The sequence below is a fragment of the Aphanomyces astaci genome (genome assembly GCF_000520075.1).
Source record: "Aphanomyces astaci strain APO3 unplaced genomic scaffold supercont1.61, whole genome shotgun sequence".
Taxonomy (NCBI): Eukaryota; Oomycota; class Saprolegniomycetes; order Saprolegniales; family Verrucalvaceae; genus Aphanomyces; species Aphanomyces astaci.
Genome location: NW_009798324.1, coordinates 42,496 through 60,626, shown reverse-complemented (window position 1 = coordinate 60,626; position 18,131 = coordinate 42,496). Strand labels below are relative to the sequence as shown.

Below are 18,131 nucleotides of genomic sequence, written 5' to 3'. Positions count from 1 at the left end.
TACTCCGACGCCCCCAAAAAAGTTATCTTACTGGTGGTATTGTACGATGAACAGGCAAAATATAAGTGACAAAAAAAGTGAAGTTCACCGGTACACCCACGTTACAAGTGAAGTCATGTATCCAGTGATTCCAATAGACAAGACGCGCCGCTTTCACTTCATAATCGAATTATCAGTTACGTGTTACACGATGAACTTCACAGGTAAATTTGTTCCTTTCTAAGCATTTGTACTCACATTTTGATAACCAATTTAGGATAACTTTTTTATCTTAAAGTATGTGTTGGAGTATTGAAATTCTGTGTTTAGGGTAGGCGGTTACAACAGGTTTCATATCATTTAAACAAGGGTATTGTTTTATAGAGTTATATTTCTGTTGTGGAAGGATGTCCACTGAGTTTAACACTCGACAAATCCTCAGATCCAACCCAATGTGGCCCGTATCGACTAGGGTACTTCAAACCCAATCTTAAATGACTGTTACCAATGGCTTCTACTCCGTTTTTGCATTTCATTCACGTGACGGAATGGTCAGCATTAAAGGACAGAGGTTTTGACTAGAACAAATAACGAGGTGTTATTGGGCAATACAAAGTTATCCTAAATTGGTGAGTGCAACGTTTGCTCCCTTCGGTAGGCCTTGCATTCTGAAGCTTACGAAGAAAGTGTTATCGACGCTAGACTTAGCAAAGCACGGTCATTGTTCACTTGCTATCCAAGGCTTGATAAATCTCATCCAAAACTCTATTGTTGCACCAATAAATCTCATCCAAAATTGTGGTAGCTATTGTTGCACCAATATTCTCTCACTAGTACACCAAAAAAATAATATGAATATTATTCAAAGTAGAATCCTATTATTATTCTGCGGGGTTGCTTCAAGGAAACGAACTTCAATTAGGAGATCGGAATAGTCATATTTGGGGCCATTCCTCGTCATTCTTGCGTTTTCCATTGCAAGGTTAATCAAAATATATGAATCGTTATCCCGGCGAGCAACATTGCCACAAAGAGTTAATACTAGTCACTAAATACTCACAGCTACTGTACAGGTAGTTCACACTTCACTGTCAGTATAAAATCCAATTAATCTTTTGCGCATTCTTCCAGAGGTCACTTCAAATGGCATTGCTGGTACCGGTAGTGGGGCTGCCGATGCGGTGCACACAATTCACAAAATAATAACAGTACGCGTGGTATCAATGAGATAAATACTAATTGTTCTAGTATGTGTTGTTTCCCTCGCCAATGCCAATACGGTACAAACAACCAAATGGGGGAGTGACTACTCCCTGCAAACATGCCTTTTCGTCTCGGTTCGCCAAGGGTCGGCACCCGGTGGCTTCAGTTGAGGACCACCTGTGTCATGGCGGGACTTGGATTAAGTCGCCCACCACAACACCCCCCCAAGCCATGTCCAGCAGGACACACATGGTTCGCCCTCTCTCGCTCCATCGCCTTCGCTCGCTGTCTTCACGCCTTCAACGTAGTTCTTCACCACAGCCAAGCATTCATGCATGAGCTCTGCAGCGGCTCCCATGAGGACTCGATATCTTCAAAACCTTCCCAAAGCACTTCCATCATGAAGTCGTTCATATCCGGGACAAACTTGTGTCCCGCGTTGGACTTGACTTTCAGCATGATCCCTTGCTCAGAAGTGTGTTCGAGGATCTACTCGGTCACTTCATAGTTGTCTTCGGCGTAGAGCTTGACTCTTGATGCGTGTGCTTCCCGCAGTTCATGGGTCACCAAGTGCTTCAAAAGGACGGAAAATTCACCCACTTCCTTAATTGGGTTACGAGCTAGCGTTCGTTGACGCGGGACCAGAGCGCAGAGTCGCCTTCGTGGACATTGCACTGTTCGTATTTCTCGGTCGCCTTCATTGCCTTCGCCGCGCGCATCGCATTCTTGTCTACGACTTGTTTATGCATGCCTGGCAGGCTAGCACGCAGCTTGTCCATTCCAGTCGCTCTCTCGGAGTTCCTTGTTCATGCCCACCACGACGACATCCAGGGGAGTCGCCGGGTTTAAAGCCGTAAACAACTCCATCGGCGACTTGCTCCCCAATGATGCGGCAGGTTGGTTTGGACCACCGGCAATAGGTAGTCCAATTCTTGTTCGGCTAGCTGGTACTCTCGCAGCATGACCCGCGTCACTTGGAGGATGTCGTGGTTCATCAGCTCAACCGTTCCATTGCGCTAGGGGCAGTAGGCCAAGGTTAGGTCATGATGGACCTTGAACTTGTGGGCTAACGCCTTCATGGCCACGTTTTGAAATGGGTTCCCTGGTCGCTGACCCAGACTCGTGGCATTCCGAACCGCTTCGTCCAGTCGACTAGGGCATCCACACATACTTTGCGCGTTGGGCCATCGCATGCAATGAGCTCGCAGTAGTGGGTAAGATCGTCTTTGAGTACCAGCACATACTTCGCTCCGCTGAATGCTTCGCCCATGTAGAGGTAGTCGAAGTGGATTCCTTCGTTGCGCTCTTTCGCGTGCCATCTCGAAGCATACGGTCGATGGACCACCCTTCCCCCTTTTACATGAGGGCACAACAAGCAGCCACGGAGGAATTCACTGGCCCTGTCGGCCAAGCGGTCGACATAGAACAGGCGGCGGATAGTAGCCACCAGTGCTGCATGACCACGATGCCCGGCGCTGCCGTAGTGGGCAACGACCATGATCCGCTGGATCAGGTCATTCGCCGCACTCGGAATCCATAGCCGCTCGTCCACTTGCCACAGTCCGTCCACCACGGTAGTTCGCTTTGGCTTGTCTTTGTCATGCTGGTCTTGTGCGTGACGGATGTCCATCATGCATGGCCACACAAAGTCCTTGTCCAGCGGCCGCAGTTTTGGTTGTGCCAGTGGAGGGACTTTGCCGCCTTTGACTTTGACCAGCCATGGCCCTGACGTATTTTGACCCGCTTGGTCGCCAGACTTGGTGTCGGCTGACCCCAACGCCTCATCAAGGTTGTGGATGCCGTCGATGTGCATGATTTCATAACGATAGCCTCCAATAATGGCAGCCCATCGCATGAGTTTGCCGCGTGTGTGAGCCTTCCATTCTTCGCCCGGGGCAAAGACATGGATGAGGTTCTTGTGGTCATAGTACATCTTAACCACGTCACGCCTACTGGGCGCCCGCAAACATCCCCAACTGACATAGAGCAGTTCGTGACGTTGTTCTTGGACTGGGCTGTCATCATCGAAACCCACCACTTGAGTTACCACAATCGACCATCCATAATCGCTCGCATTCGTGAACAAACACATCGTGGCGTCATCACGCGGGTGAGACACGCCCATCGTTTTCTTGCCTCGCAGGTTCTGGAGGATTGTAGCTTGGAATGGCATTATCCCCGCCTTCAGCTCGGTTAGTGAGTTGACAACGCGGTAGTCGTTGGTTAGCCGATAGTTCTTGAACACATCACCGTCGCTCCATTTGTCGGCCGATTTCAATGACTTACGCCCATCTGGCTTGAGAACTGAGTTCACCGGGCTACACCACGCACTTCGCTGGTTGCTCTTCATCACGCCTGCATTGAGTAGTTCTTGCGCAAACAACTTGAGGAACCTCTCCTCCAGGAGGTTGTGCTGCCTTCCTTTGCATCGGTAAGGAACACACCCATCCTTCGGGGTCACCTTCAACGGCTTCACCTTCGCCGGTGGGTCTGCCCCGTTGAACTTGATTCGCCAGATGTCATGCTTGCTGAGCACATCCCACAAGTACTTTACATGTTCCATTGGAAATCCGTTATCGACGGCGCCGTCGATCATGCCTTGCAGGGCTTCCTCGACTTCATTCGTGGCAACAGGTAGCACCGCCTTCATGGTCGCGGCTCTGACGGCCGATCGTTGGGGCAACTCTACGCAATCGCCACCAACTTCTTCCAGGTTATCGCCGTCCTCATCCACTTGTAGGCGGTCGATGTCAATACCAATGGTCTTGATGGTGTCATCTGAGACGAGGAATTCGTCTCCATCGTTGACCACATAGCAGTGGCGCTTGCCTGCCACCTTGACTGGTCCAGAGGCCGTCTGCATTGTTAGCGTAAAGTCTACGTAGGAGATCGCTAACTACATCTGATTGCATGCTGTTCCTACAAATGGCGCAGCCAACTGGACAACTTGAAGTTGTGGCTGTAACGGTTGAAGTTCATCCACCATGGCTTGTGGCACAATGTTTTGGTCTGCGCCGGTGTCCGGGCAGTAGGGAACTTCCAGCATACTGTTTAGCCGCACCCAACGTCCATCATCCTCCTTGCTGGGCGGTGGGGGTTTCTTCATTCGCTTTGCTTGCATATTCGCTTTGCGTTCCCGCGTTTTGAACCGCTTGACGGCGTTCTTGCCCTTCTTCCAGCTTGTATCGCCGCTATCCCCGTCTTTTTTGTTGGGACATTCCCGGGCCATATGTCCTGGCTGCTGGCAGACAAAGCAGAGTATGCCGCGGTCATCCCGGCCGGGTGCAAATCGAGGGCGTGCTTCATCACGCACAGCTTGGGCATAGCGGTCGTCGTGTCTTGGGCGCGAGTTCGCTTGCGGTCCGTACTTTGTGGCCGGTGGGACCCCCGTTCGCTTTTGCGTCGACGGGGACCACACCGCCGCACTTCGTTCCGGCTTGATATATCCACCTGGTGGACGTGGGTAATTTCCTCGTAATTCCCGCTGATCTCGAACAGCTTGGTTGGCCTTCTTCGCATGTTTCATAATGCGGCGCCCTTGGTCGTCTTCTTCACGGCCACGCTTTGAACCATAGCTGTTCCATTGCTGATTGACCATGTACGCATCATGCGTTCGGTCAAGTTGCTCGCGTAGGATATCCGCAAAGGCCACCAGGTCGTTCGCCGGCACGGTCTTCATTTGCTCTTCCACTCTGTCGCGTAGGTAGGGTGGTGTGACACGCGCTGCTACCACCTTCACGAACGTTCGCAGCATGGTCGAGTCTTTGAGTTGTTAACGTAAGCCGTTCTCGTCGATCACATCATCAGCTCGCTCCATACATGACACCAGGCGACTGGGCACGTCTCCATGGGGGTCGACACTCAGCGCCTGACAGTATGTTTGCATGTCTGACTTGGTGGGTGTCCACTTGGTCGCTGGTTGCAAGACGATTTCCATAATGTGGTCGCGGTAGTCGTCCTCAATGCGTTGTTCCACAGGCACTCGCCAAACATAGGTGCATGTAGCCTTCAGGAAGCTGCGGTCAGTGGATGGGATCCACCCCACAGCGCTCCATCGCCACTTGCCACCCATGCGTTGCGCATTCGCCCGTAGCTTGTCCTCATATGTCTCCCGCTTCTTCACCCAACTCACCAGGAAAGTTCTGTCCATACAGGTGATCCGGGGGAGTTGAACATCTGTCACCACCAAGGAAGGTCCACTGGAGTTGAAGTTAGGCCCCCATCCTCCGCTGCTTGGCGTCGGTGGTCCGCTCGAAAGAGGTCCCCATCCTGAGCTGCTTGGTAGGGTGGTGTCCAGCATCCGTCTATCATGGGCCGCACACGCCATTTTGGCATGGTCGACACATTTTGCCTAAGGGGATGATTGGCTTTGTTGATCAGCCGCCGCTCAGCTTGCTTACGTTGTTCTTCTTGGTATTCCTTTTCTTCTTCTTCGCTGTCAGGAGTACTGTCCGGTCGATTTCGTCGTTCCGCACGTAGCTTAGCTCGAGCTTCCGCCTTTTCGTCCGCTCGCTTCTCGGCATCGGACTTCTCTGGCGGCGGGTTGTCTTCATCAGCATTGGCGCCTTCGATTGGAGGTCGTGGTAGTTGTTCCCAGTTCGGTCCCATGGTTTGACCGCCATATCGTCGCCGCGATTCGATCCAGGTCATGGACGCCGCTCGCGCGCTACCCGTGGCCTTGTTCGCCTTGGCCAACTCTTCCATCGTCTTCCAGACTTCTTCGCTTTTGGACTTTTCCCCAGTTGGCAGCACACCCGTGGTCCCTCCAACAACCGGGACCAACGGTGGCTCCGTCACTGATACTTCCTCCTCAATTCGCTGCTCGCAGCTGCTGGCGACGTTGCCGTGGCCTTCGGCTTCTAGGCGCGATCTTTTGAGTTCTTCGTCATTGCTCTCAGTTCCGTAGGTCACTGGAACTAAAGTATACTTTGTGTTGTTTTCCACACCAGTTCTAACACAATCAACCAAATGGGGGAGTGCCGACTCCCTGCAAACCGCACACTTGATTGACTTGTTGTTACCACGGCGTTGCAGAACCAAGAGTGAGATTCCGGTAGTTGGCTGGGACAGGTGTTCTGTTTTCTACGTCCTAGTACTACAAGCACTGCAACCAATAATACTATGCCTTTTCGTGTCGGCTCGCCAAGGGTCGGCACCCGGTGGCCTCGGTTGACGACCACCTGTATCATGGCGGGACTTGGATTAAGTCGCCCACCATAACATAGTATTAATAATATACTTCGAAGTATAATGCAACACATGCAACCATTAACAGCGTTCAAAGTATCCAAATCACATATACCTGTAAACACCATAGTGTGGTGTACATACTAAGTTGACATCGCTGGGAATCGAATCCAGGTCTCCTGCAAGCAGGCGCGCTTCCATTGCGCCACAACGTCGTACAGTATTCGTGAACATCTTTCTATCGCGTCATCGTTCTTGTCATCCTTCTGCAGCATACCGGTGTTTCATGGGCTCTAGAGTAGCTTGACTAACACGACACTGCAGACTTACCACATCGGTCGATACACAGGATTCGTGCCGGATCGGCAGCTGGTCCGCGGCAGGTCGATGGTTGGTAGATAGCACAGCTAACGTTATGACACATGTGAGCACTATGACTCATCATAGTATTATGATCAAACGCATTCGCTGCACCCATCTGTCTTGTGCAGGATGCCAGCGCCTCTTCGCTCCAGGGATACTCAATATTGCATTACTATATGTATTGTAGCAATAACAATACGGTGCATATTATATTGTTCTTGAGATCTCATATATAGTTAATTATGGGTTTCAAAAGGACAATATCAATATTTATAACAATATATTATGTGGTATATTGTTAATATAATGCACAATTATACTATACAATATTACCCTTAAAAAGTCGATTGCATGTTCCAGCTACTATATGTGAGATTGCTTGGCACAGGCGCCTACACTACACGAAATGAAGCCGTCACAAGGGCGGCAGAGCCCACAATGTTGTGACATCGCAGTGCATCCTACAGTATTTGCACTTCTTGTATTCACATTATGTGGAGCAACGGTCGCCAGCTCGGACAAGCAAAATACACATGTTGACATTGGAAACCTTTCGTGGTGTTACAAAAGCCGCTTGCCGTGGTTCTACAGGTAGAATTTATTTCGTTCGTTTTTGTACAAGATGTTTCTTCAACAGCCACCTTTGATAAAACAAACCAAATCAATTATAGAATTGATGCGAACTTTTTTACTTTTGGCCCAGATTCCCATACTTACACCTTTCAAATGCCCTTCGACATTTTGGATCAGAAATCGCCGAATTTAATGACGTGTTTTCAGAAATGACGACCAAAGAGTCAAGATTGTCATGTATGAAGGAAAAGGGTTAGTAGACAACATTTCAACAATCGGCGACGAGGTTGTGGAAGTGACGCAGGCATGGTGTCATTTATAATACGAATGTCAAGTCATTTGGTCGTGTAGGAGAAACGGCACTTCCACTTAAATGCTATACTTAAACCAAGTAGAAATATCACTGATCTGCCATGTGTTTGTTTCGAAACGCTTCTTTCACACACGAGTACTGTACACATACAAGTAACCCGATATATTTCGTCCAGAGCAGTCATAAAACTCAGTTTTCAACAGGAAAACACAATAACTAAGACGCAACTATTCTATTCGGTTAAATATTGTTGTTGTGACATGTGATCAAAGGAATACGAAATTCTCTATCATCATGATATCTCACCTATTGCAATTCACTAACCAGCCATATTATGTCCCGTGTAGTCAGATAACACTACTTTCAATACGCAAATACAAAGGCAACGACACAAGTATTCCATTGGTTATATATTGGTGTATAATTAGACTGTTGTGGCCCCACAATTCTGGCATTGCGTCATTCGAGAATTCTGTTGGAGGATGCAAGGTACGTTCATGCCATGCATGTTCTTCTCGGTGTTCATGTCCATGCTCTGCTCTATGTTTATGTCCATGCATGTTCTTCTCGGTGTTAGGATAAAATGGCAATCTGAGTGGGTCTAAAGTGGCGGACTTACGAAATGCACAGCAGCACACACGGGGAGGCTTTGCACACCGTGCCTACCCCGACAATAAGTTTCTCCCTGTGGTTTCCTTAGCACTTACTACTCAAGCAGTGCACTGTAGGTTTTACTGCGTACTTCCTCTGTTCCAGGTTACTGCCGACATTTACATTGAATTGACACAGACAATCGGGCCCTCACTCAATTTGGTGAATGATACTAAGATTGGTTTAAAATCAGCGCTTAAAACAATTGTAAACCAATGAAATATCATAAATATTGGATATTGAGAGAAATCGACGAATTACAGCCAATGAAATGTAAAAGTTCGCCAGTAATTTGGAACATGCGAATTTTGACATTTCGGTAGTAAAGTAACAGTAACCTGGAACAGAGGAAGTACAAGCGTTTTACAGTGTACGACTATTCCTCCTACTTCTGTCGAAATAGCCAGGTGGAATTTGCGTAGTGAACTTCGTGTGAAACGATAAGTGAATCTTTTCCTGTGACCTACCAGCGAAAAATTCTTTTCAGGTAGAGAGAATTTCCATTATATCATGGGATGTTTGTGTCGTACTGCTTATAACGCGAATCTGCGTCCATGGTATCCTTCGTCGGATAATCAATCAAAACTATCAGCATGCTGTTAGTCGGGAATTTATATCAAATGGCAAAAGTCTGTCTGGCACTGATGTCGTTTGATTAGGCAAGAATGAATTGAAAGCTAAGGCTACGGCCAAGCCAGCGAGCGTAAACTTGAATGTGATGGAACCTACCGGGATGGAGCCAAATAGCATAGCCCAATCAGGAGTGCTATGGAACACACCAAAGTGTTGGCCAAGGGAAAGGCCAAAGGAAAGGTAAATAACAATTCAACAAAGGAGAATGCGAAGCTGAAGGCACCACCCCGGATCACCGCGACAGTGCAGCACACTACCGCAGACGGTGAACAATCTCTGCCCGATGCGGGGAGAGTAACCCAGCTCGAGTTGTTGCAACGAATTAAGTTTGCGTATCCAAGCGATTCGGAGGACGAAACCAAGGATGACCTCGATGTGGCCAACCAGCTTATTCAGACCTACATTTCTATGTATGGGATGGGTGGGGTTGAAACGTATTCACGCCGTTACGTACCACAAGCGCAACCCACGGCGGATATGGTGTTGCATCAAACACCAAAGCGTTTGGCCTCGGGGCCGGAGTCCGGGACTACGTCAGCTAAACGTCCGAAAACGCAGTGGGTGAGCAACGCAACGTATCGTGGAGAGGACAAGGAAACCGTTTTGAATCGTCAACGTTACTGTCGGGATCAAGTTCGCATTGCGAAAGCAAAATCGGCGGCGGCAGCTTCGAAGAAGGAGTACCGGCAAACCAAGCGAGTGAAGAAATGTCAAACTCACCCAGCTGATGAACGACCGTTGGTGGAAGACTTCTTGAAGGAGTTTGTTCCCGTTCAGCCCCCGATCATACCAGAAGGCCCTGCGATGAGCCGTGAAGAGATGGCTGCTTTGGACATTGAGCTCAACCCGCGTTCATTTCAGCCATTGGACGATCCGGAGGCACTTCAAGATGAAATTAATTTCGTCGAGGGAGTGCTCGACGACATCGACCTTCATCCCACGCTCGAGCCGTATCCTTTTCAACCACTCGAAGAATCTACGGCCATTCATCGGGAGATTCAATTCATCGAGGAGGCCCTCCACGACATCGACCTTGGCGAAGATCCACCGTTCCTTCCTCAAGATCCCGTTCAAGATGCGATTCAAGTGCGGCCTCCACGCTGAAACCCTGTGAATTACGTCGGACGGCAATCGTACGAAGTGTTTGAGGAAGGTGGTCGCACGTGGCTGCAAGTTCCTGGGAAAACGAAGACATGCCCGCACTACCGAGCAAAGTTGACACCCCACGACTACAAGAACCTGCCCTGTTGTTTGAAGGGCAAGGTCAATATGGATCGTTACGTTTTCCCCGACTCGCCAGAAATGCAAGCGTTCAAAGATCTCTTCAAGCAGCGCAACTTCATCGAGCACATCCGTCAGTACAACGCTCGGTTCAACTTCACTTCCATTGGAACCAACGAGGTCAAGCACAGTGGCAGCGGTCCCAAGACGTATTGCATTCAAGGCCAGCTGACCCACAACATTAGTGCGTTGCAGCCCAGCCTTAACAGAAATGGAAAGCTGCGACAGCCAAGTTTTGCCCAAATCTACATTCACACCAGCGAGGAGCAACTTCAACACCGACGAAACATGTTTCCGGCGTTCAGTTCGCGGTACACTGTCACGATACAGTGAGTGATGGATCTCCACAACCCATTGGCGAGAAGTATGCCACTGCCAAAGAACGTTTGCGTCGAGCGGAAGCGGACGGGACATCGGGGGCAATCTTCAAATTGTCCTGAAGGCCGTTGGTGGCGCGCAGGCTCGAACGCACAACTTGCCTACCGTGGCTCAGCTTGCGGTAATCATGGAGGGAGACGGCAGCGAACCCACAGAAGGCCGTCATGTGGTTCTGCAAAGTCTGAACTCGAACCGGTTCACAACCATTCGAGAAACGAATCCATTTCACGACGCGTTGCAGTTTCCTCTCCTGTTTCCAATGGGAGGTTCTGGATGGGAGTACACCATGACGAAGACCGACGGGAAATCATTGTCTCTCCATGCGTTCTTCAACTACTGGCTTCAAGAACGAGACGGCGACGACTTCTCCGACATGCTGCACCGATCCTCCATGCTGTTCAAGATGTACACTACGGTCGGCTTCGTTTGCGTGGAAACCAACAGGCTGCGCTACATTTCGCAGAACGGAGACAAGTTGCGATTCGATTTGTACGCAAGCGTAAAGGAGGCCGCCGAGAGACGTTCAGGGCTCCACAACGTCTGCATCAAGTCCATCGTGCCTTCAAGCTTTACTGGCAGCATGCGTTACATGAAGAAATGTTACTTCAGCGCCATGGCAATTGTGCGCAAGTACGAGAAGCTATGTCTCTTCGTCACCATGACGTGCAACCCCAATTGGCCGGAGATCATCAGCCAACTCAAGCCCCATCAAACGTCAGCTGAACGCGATGACATTGTCACATGTGTGTTTGAGTCGAAGCTAACGTATTTCGAGGACGACATCCACAAGAAACACGTCCTTGGCAAGGTTGTCGCATCCGTGCGTGTTGAAGAGTTTCAAAAGCGTGGCTTGCCGCATGTGCACATGCTCCTCATCATGGAAGACCAAGACAAGCTCAGGACCGTCGATGACATCAACTCTGTGGTATCCGCGCGCATACCAGACGAGATCAAGAACCCCAGCTACACAAGTCAGAGAAGTACTTCATGACCCATACGTACATGCATGTGCAATACGACGACAATGGACAGCCGATTCCAAGTGCGAGGGCTTGCACCGACAAGACTGGCAAGTGCAAGAAAGGCTTTCCGCAGCCCCTGCAAGCTACCACAACCGAGGGGGTCGATGGGTATGCCAAGTACCGTCGCGACATGGCCGCAGACCAGTACTATGTACCACACAACCCGTACTTGGTGCACAAGTACAACTGCCACATCAACGTCGAGGTTTGCACAAGCATCAAGGCCGTTGTACAAGTACGTGTGGAAGGGCAGCGATCGGATCACGTACGCTGTCTTCACCGACCGAGAACGCCAGCCCATTCTTGACGAAGCATGGGAGTACGTTGAAGGACGCTACGTGACCTTCCTCGAAGCTATCACACGCATTCGCTGCTACGACCTGCAAAGGATGTCCCACGCTGTCGAAGTATTGCCCGTGCACGAGAAAGATCAACAGCATTGCACCTACGACGAAACCCACGACGCAGAAGCGGTCGTTGCCAGGAACCAAAAGACCAAGTTGATCTCCTTCTTCCTCGCTTGCGCGCAAGGCTTGACCGGGATCGACGGCGTTCCTGCAAAAAGCTGCCTGTACTAGGACTTCCCGCAGTACTTCCGATTTGACCAAAAGACCAAGTTGTGGGTTGGACGCAAGAACCACATCAAGGTCATTGGCCACATTGATTCGGTCCGTCCGCGTCAAAAGGAGCGGTTCTACATTCGAACCCTGCTTTGCCATAAGTATGGACCAACTTCCTTCGAAGTTCTGCGCACAGTTCACGGAACTCTGTATCCAACGTACGAAGAAGCTGCACTGTCCATGGGCCTGTTGAAAAACGACAAAGAGTATGTGGTATGTATTCGACAAGCCACGTTGGACTGCATGGACGGACAGCTGCACGAACTGTTTGCCAACATCTTGGTGCATTGCCTGCCAGCGAACACGCGAGCTCTGTTCGACCAATTCAAAGCAGATTTCATGGACAAGCGGCTTCGGGACCTGCGCCGCTGCAACGAAGCACTCCCATAGCCGCTCAGTGAAGACATGATGCTTGGCAAGGCGATGTTCTACACACTCAAGAGCATCGACAACTGCTTCCAACACCATCGGATGAGCCTTTTGGACTACCCGACGTTACCTCAACTCCACGAATTCGAAGTATTTCGAGACATGGACGAACGGCAACTACTGAACGATCCAAGAAGTCGGCATTATGTCATTGTAACGTCGTACACGCGTGCAGCCCTCGACGACGTGTTGGCCACTGCTGCGACCATGACTGACGAGCACAGGTCCTTTGTGGCCACCGTTTTGGCCCAAATATACGATCACGCATCAGGCAAGGCGTATTTCCTCCAAGGCGAAGGAAGCTCAGGAAAGTCGTACCTCTCTCAAATCCTATTAGCAAAAGTGCGTGGCAAAGGGGGCATCACGCTTGCTGTGGTATCGTCTGGGCTGGCAGCTTTGCTGCTTATGGGCGGCACAACGGCACATTCGCGATTCAAAATCCCCGTCACCAACATCAACGACCAGTCCCAATGCCACATTCTGAAGCAGTCGTCATTGGCAAAGATCATTCGAGACACCAAGCTTATTGTACGGGACGAGGTCTCAATGATCCACAAGCATTCTTTGGAAGCCGTCGACCGCTCCCTTCGCGACATCATGGACAACCCCACAGCCCTCTTTGGCGGCAAGGTTGTTGTTTTCTCGGGCGATTTCAAGCAAATCCTGCCAAGCATTCCACGCGGCAAACCATCGGCCACTGGAGGCCTCCTTCAGATGCAGCAGCATCTGGAACGACGTGAAAATTGTCAAGCTGACAAAGAACATGCGTGCGGCTGCGTGGTGGATCAGACGACGCAAGTATCGAGGAATGGGTTAAGACGTTAGTTGACATTGCAAACGGAACGTATCCAGAACAAGACATCTACGGCTCTCCCATGATCCGACTGCCGGATGCAATTGCCAGGAACTGGAAACCGACCAAGACCTGAACGCGTACATCGACCAAATCTATGGCGACATCAATAACCCGGCCAACCCCCCGGAGTACATGTCTGAACGAGCGATTTTGGCACCCAAGAACGTCGGGGTCGATGAATACAGTACAACGCCAAAGTGCTGCGCAAGATGAACAGTTCTGCCATGTTCACTTGCCTCTCAGCCGATTCAGTCGAGCAAGAAGGCGAGGATGTTGACGACACGGCCATGGAATTTCCCTCCGAGTTCCTGAATTCCATCAACATATGCGGCTTGCCACCGCACAAGCTCGAGTTCAAGGTGGGATGTCCAGTCATGCTTTTGCCCAACATTTGCCCCTCCCAGGGCCTATGCAACGGGACAAGATTGGGGTTTGTCAAAGTGTCAACCAAGTGCATCGAGGCAACTATCATGGGCGGCGCATTTGACAACAAGCGAGTCTTCGTACCGCGCATCACCTTGGTCGACGAGGGCAGCCAATCCAACCTCCCTTTCAAGTTGAAGCGACGCCAGTTTCCAGTGAAGTTGGCATTTGCTATGACCATCAACATGTCTCAGGGCCAAACGTTTAGTCGCGTGGGACTTATCTTGCCAAGCCCGGTGTTCTCTCACGGACAACTGTATGTTGCACTGTCTCGACCAAAACCAAGGCTGGGATATCTGTGTTAGTGCGGGACGGCAAGTTCCCCGGATTCGAAGGAATCTACACCCAGAACGTCGTGCACCGCTCCATTTTTGCCAACGACGAAAACTAAATACTCCATAACACGGACTTCATTCTTTCTAAATATCGTGCACACATCCATTCACATGACGATCATGGGCACAACCTGCTTTTTGCAGCAATAAACGATTCTGCATCATACGTACCATGCCGATTTCCGCTATCGTATCATCAACCATCATAGCAAATATAGGAAACCCAAGCTATTTTCAATAGACGGACGTGTTGTTCGTCACGTTGTTCAACACAAATATGTACAGATCCGAAACCCTTGCTGTACTCAACGAAGCAAATCATCCTGCACATCAAGTTTCTACGGCATTGTTTTTCCTCATGTGATGCCACACAACACGGACACGGGATAGTTCGAAAACACTGCTACTTGAATGACGAACTCCTTCCGAAGTGTATACGTAAGTACTGTTCACCACATCCAACACAGCGGTCGTGCCTGCAAGATGGATTGACAGTACCCTGACCAACATATCACGAGTCAATCTGCGGAGCTATTGGAGTGACCGAAAGATGGCGCCGACTGTGTTCTGACCAACATGTCACGAGATAATTAGCGATGCGATTGAACATACCCACAAGGTGGCACCGACATGCATTCTGGCATACACGTCGCGTGTCAAACGGCGGCGCCATTGGATATTTCTGAGAGGTGGAACTAACTGCTTTCAAGTCAACACGCCACGCGTCAAAGATCATAGCGTTGGTGAGGTTAGATGCACGGCTTAGTCTTAGCATAGCTGCAAGGTTTATACCGCAGCCTGTACTATTTCAGTGGACCACACCGCAAAAGGACTGATTCCCATCTTCTCGCAAAATACTGGACCCCGTTGTACCGCAGATGGACAGTTTTGACAACGCATACTACAAACAGAAAATGTCTGAAAACTATGCCAGGCTCAACTATGACAACAACAATAAGCAGGAACAAAAACTACATATCTTGCTCCAACCGGCAATTAACACCGGCGGCAGAGCAACGGGCTCGCCTAGTATGTCCGTATAGCCAAGATTCTACTCTTTTCATTGGTTCAAATTTCACACAAATCCAATGATTGGTCATAAAACCACTATGTGGCAAACATCAAACGTGTCAGTGATTTGGGACGGAGTGGTATGTCGTAATACAGTATAAGGACACGACCGCATACTGTATTATTATGTCTTCCACAGCAAATGTTTTAATTGCTCTGCACCCCATCGTTGTGGTGGTGCCTGCCATGACGAAGACCCCGACACGACAAACCATGTCTTCCTCATGTCAAGAGTCGTGGCGGGTGTCGTGGTGTCGTCTCGATCTGAGAGTGTTTTATTCAGACGTACGCGCTCATAATTGCCAAGTGATATTACAGTCATGACGTTACGAGCTATTCGAATGACCATTTCTAACAAGTATGTGAACGAGAAATACTACTACCCCTCGCAGGACCAGCATCAGCTTGGATTCGTGGTAGCAGCTTACGCTGCGGTGGCAGGCGATGTCGCTCGAGAGCATGCGCGGAGGGAGCACAAACGATTGGTTGATTTCTCAGCACCCTTGCTGCTCATCGTCCGTCTCCTGGATGTCACCATCCGTGACGCGGCTGGCATGCTCAGACCCGGCCAAGTCGACAAACACGACGGCAAAACGCGGTCGCTCACGAGCTCCATCTAGATGAGGGCATGCTACCGGCTGCTCGCACGGTAGACGTTCGAATTGCCCGTCACCCGACTCAACGTATTCATTCTCAGTCAATTATGTTTGAAGAATCGAAGGTTATAACTTGCTTGTTATACGTCGTTGTCACACACAATCTACGTACTACCGGTAGTACTCGGTACGAAATACGTGGATTGGTGGCGGCTGGTGAGACATCCATCGCCGCGTTCTTCAACTTCATGATTGCGTGCTTCATGGACACCGTGGTCAGACGTTGGCAAGTTGGTCGGTGGTACCGACGTGACGGACTTCGGTGATACTGTCGTCGATGAGTTGGCGGACGTAGTGGAGGCGCACGTCGATGTGCTTGCTCCGTTCGCTTACGCTGCTGCTTTCCGCCGTTGCGATGGCGGACTTGTTGTCGCACAAGGTAAGGGTTGGCATGTCTTGAAGTACTCCCATGTCGTGTAGTAATCCTCGTAGCCAAACGACTTCCTTGGAGGGCGATGTACTCGGACTGGCATGTCGTCAGCGCGACGATGCGCTGGCGTGCGGACTTCCACGAGAAACGGCGCCTGCGCCAACGAAGCAGACATAACCACCTGACGACCATTGATGGGCCAACTTATTTCAACCAATTAAAAACTCCAATGAACTCTGATTGGACAAAAGGCAACCTCTCGACAAATGCAACCTGCATGAACAAATGGTCGAGCACCCATCCTACCGAGGCAGTACGAAGAAGATCTGGCTACTTGGATTGTCGGCATGGAGCGCGATGGGAAGCCTGTCGGCTATCGTGAAATCGTACAGAAAGCAAACGAGATTCTTGATGTCGTGCATGATACAACGAACGGAACGAACCTCACAAGCGGATGGTACAAACGATTCCTCCAACGACACCCTGATCTGGAGACCCTGACACAGCGACGTTTGGCGCCGACGTGATGCAGCTCGCGTGAGTCGTGGAGATGGCGTGACAGCGGCGCACAGCGTGTGCGATGTCGGGCCGGGTGCACACCATCAGGTACATCGATGATCCTACCATTGAGCGGTAAGTTGACTCATCTGCTGCTGGTTGTGACTCGTCGTGCCGTAGGTATTCGCGGTCATCGACTTCGGGCGTGTTGTAGCTATGGCAGTCGGTCATGCCAAAGCGTTCGAGGAATTTGCGTGCGGATGCCTGTTGATTCATGGCGAGGGACTACGTCTCCTTGTTGTAGTTTATCTTGATGCCCAAGAAGTAGGATGCATCTCCTTGACGCTTCAGCTTCATCTTCGTCTCGAGTTCGTCGAGAATAATGTAGGCCATTGTGGCTGTCTTGGCCATCACGAGAAAGTCGTCACCATAGGTACAGGGTTCTCCCCTGACTCTCCCAAGTAGAGGCATGGGTCGAATTGGTTTGGGTAGAAGCCAAGGCAAAGGAGGATTTTGCGGCAGTGCTCGAACCAGGCCAGGGCGGCTTGCTTGAGGCCGTACAGCGCCTTGATTAGCAGCATCTTACGCTTGGTGCCATCGCCGAATCCGGGTGGCTGGTCTACTTAAAGCAGGACACCGTCTTCCATCAGTGCCTGGACGAAGGCGGTATCGGTGTCGCCCTGGAGGATCACGATATGATCAGTTTCTAATACTTTCTGAAAAATCATCCCTTAAAAACGACTACAGCGGCGCAGGTGCGAATTGTGGCCATCTTGACCACCAGTGAGTACGTTTTTGTGTAGTCGATGCCTTCGACTTGATTGTAACCCTTGCACACTAGGCGTGCCTTGTATCGAACAACGTCGCCGTTGGAGTTGGTCTTCTTGGCGTATGTCCAGCGGGAGCCGATAGACTTGCGTCGGACAGGCAGGTCGGCGATCTTCCATTCCCTGCGTCTCGGAGCTGCTTGAGCTCGAGCAGTTCGGCCTTGATCTATTCGTCGCGCTCGTTGGACGACATGGCTTCCTTGAGACTCTGGGGTACGTCATCAACGGCAGGTATGGCTGAGAATGCGAAGTCCACGCCTTCGATGGCCATCGAAGTAGATTCGTTGTCTTGCTCCATGGCGGCGTTGGCTGTGTCCCGAGTGGCGCGGTTCAAATCGTCGAGGTCGCGGTCAACCGAGTTGTTGGGTTGCCGAGGTTCGTCGATGAATCTCGTCCTGATCGTGTTTCTGTCACGTAGGGTCATCCTGTTGGTGCTCGCGGGTGCGTTGAAGTCGTCCATCGT

The 18,131-nt window shown here is 50.4% G+C and overlaps 2 protein-coding genes across 2 annotated transcripts; one reads left to right on the top strand and one right to left on the bottom strand.

Annotated features, from left to right (window-relative positions):
* Window positions 1-2,027: 2,027 nt before the first annotated feature.
* Window positions 2,028-6,497, bottom strand: H257_14705 (hypothetical protein; the record flags this gene model as incomplete). The annotated part of the gene is made up of 7 exons (XM_009842598.1): window positions 2,028-2,198; window positions 2,235-2,334; window positions 2,427-4,039; window positions 4,106-4,944; window positions 5,002-5,299; window positions 5,383-6,041; window positions 6,485-6,497. 7 exons carry the CDS (start codon window positions 6,495-6,497, stop codon window positions 2,028-2,030), a joined length of 3,693 nt encoding a protein of 1,230 aa, XP_009840900.1.
* Window positions 6,498-15,503: 9,006 nt separating this feature from the next.
* H257_14704 (hypothetical protein) lies at window positions 15,504-15,937 on the top strand (the record flags this gene model as incomplete). Its single annotated transcript, XM_009842597.1, has 2 exons — window positions 15,504-15,602; window positions 15,710-15,937. The coding sequence occupies 2 exons, from the start codon at window positions 15,504-15,506 to the stop codon at window positions 15,935-15,937; spliced, it is 327 nt and encodes a 108-aa protein (XP_009840899.1).
* Window positions 15,938-18,131: the final 2,194 nt, after the last annotated feature.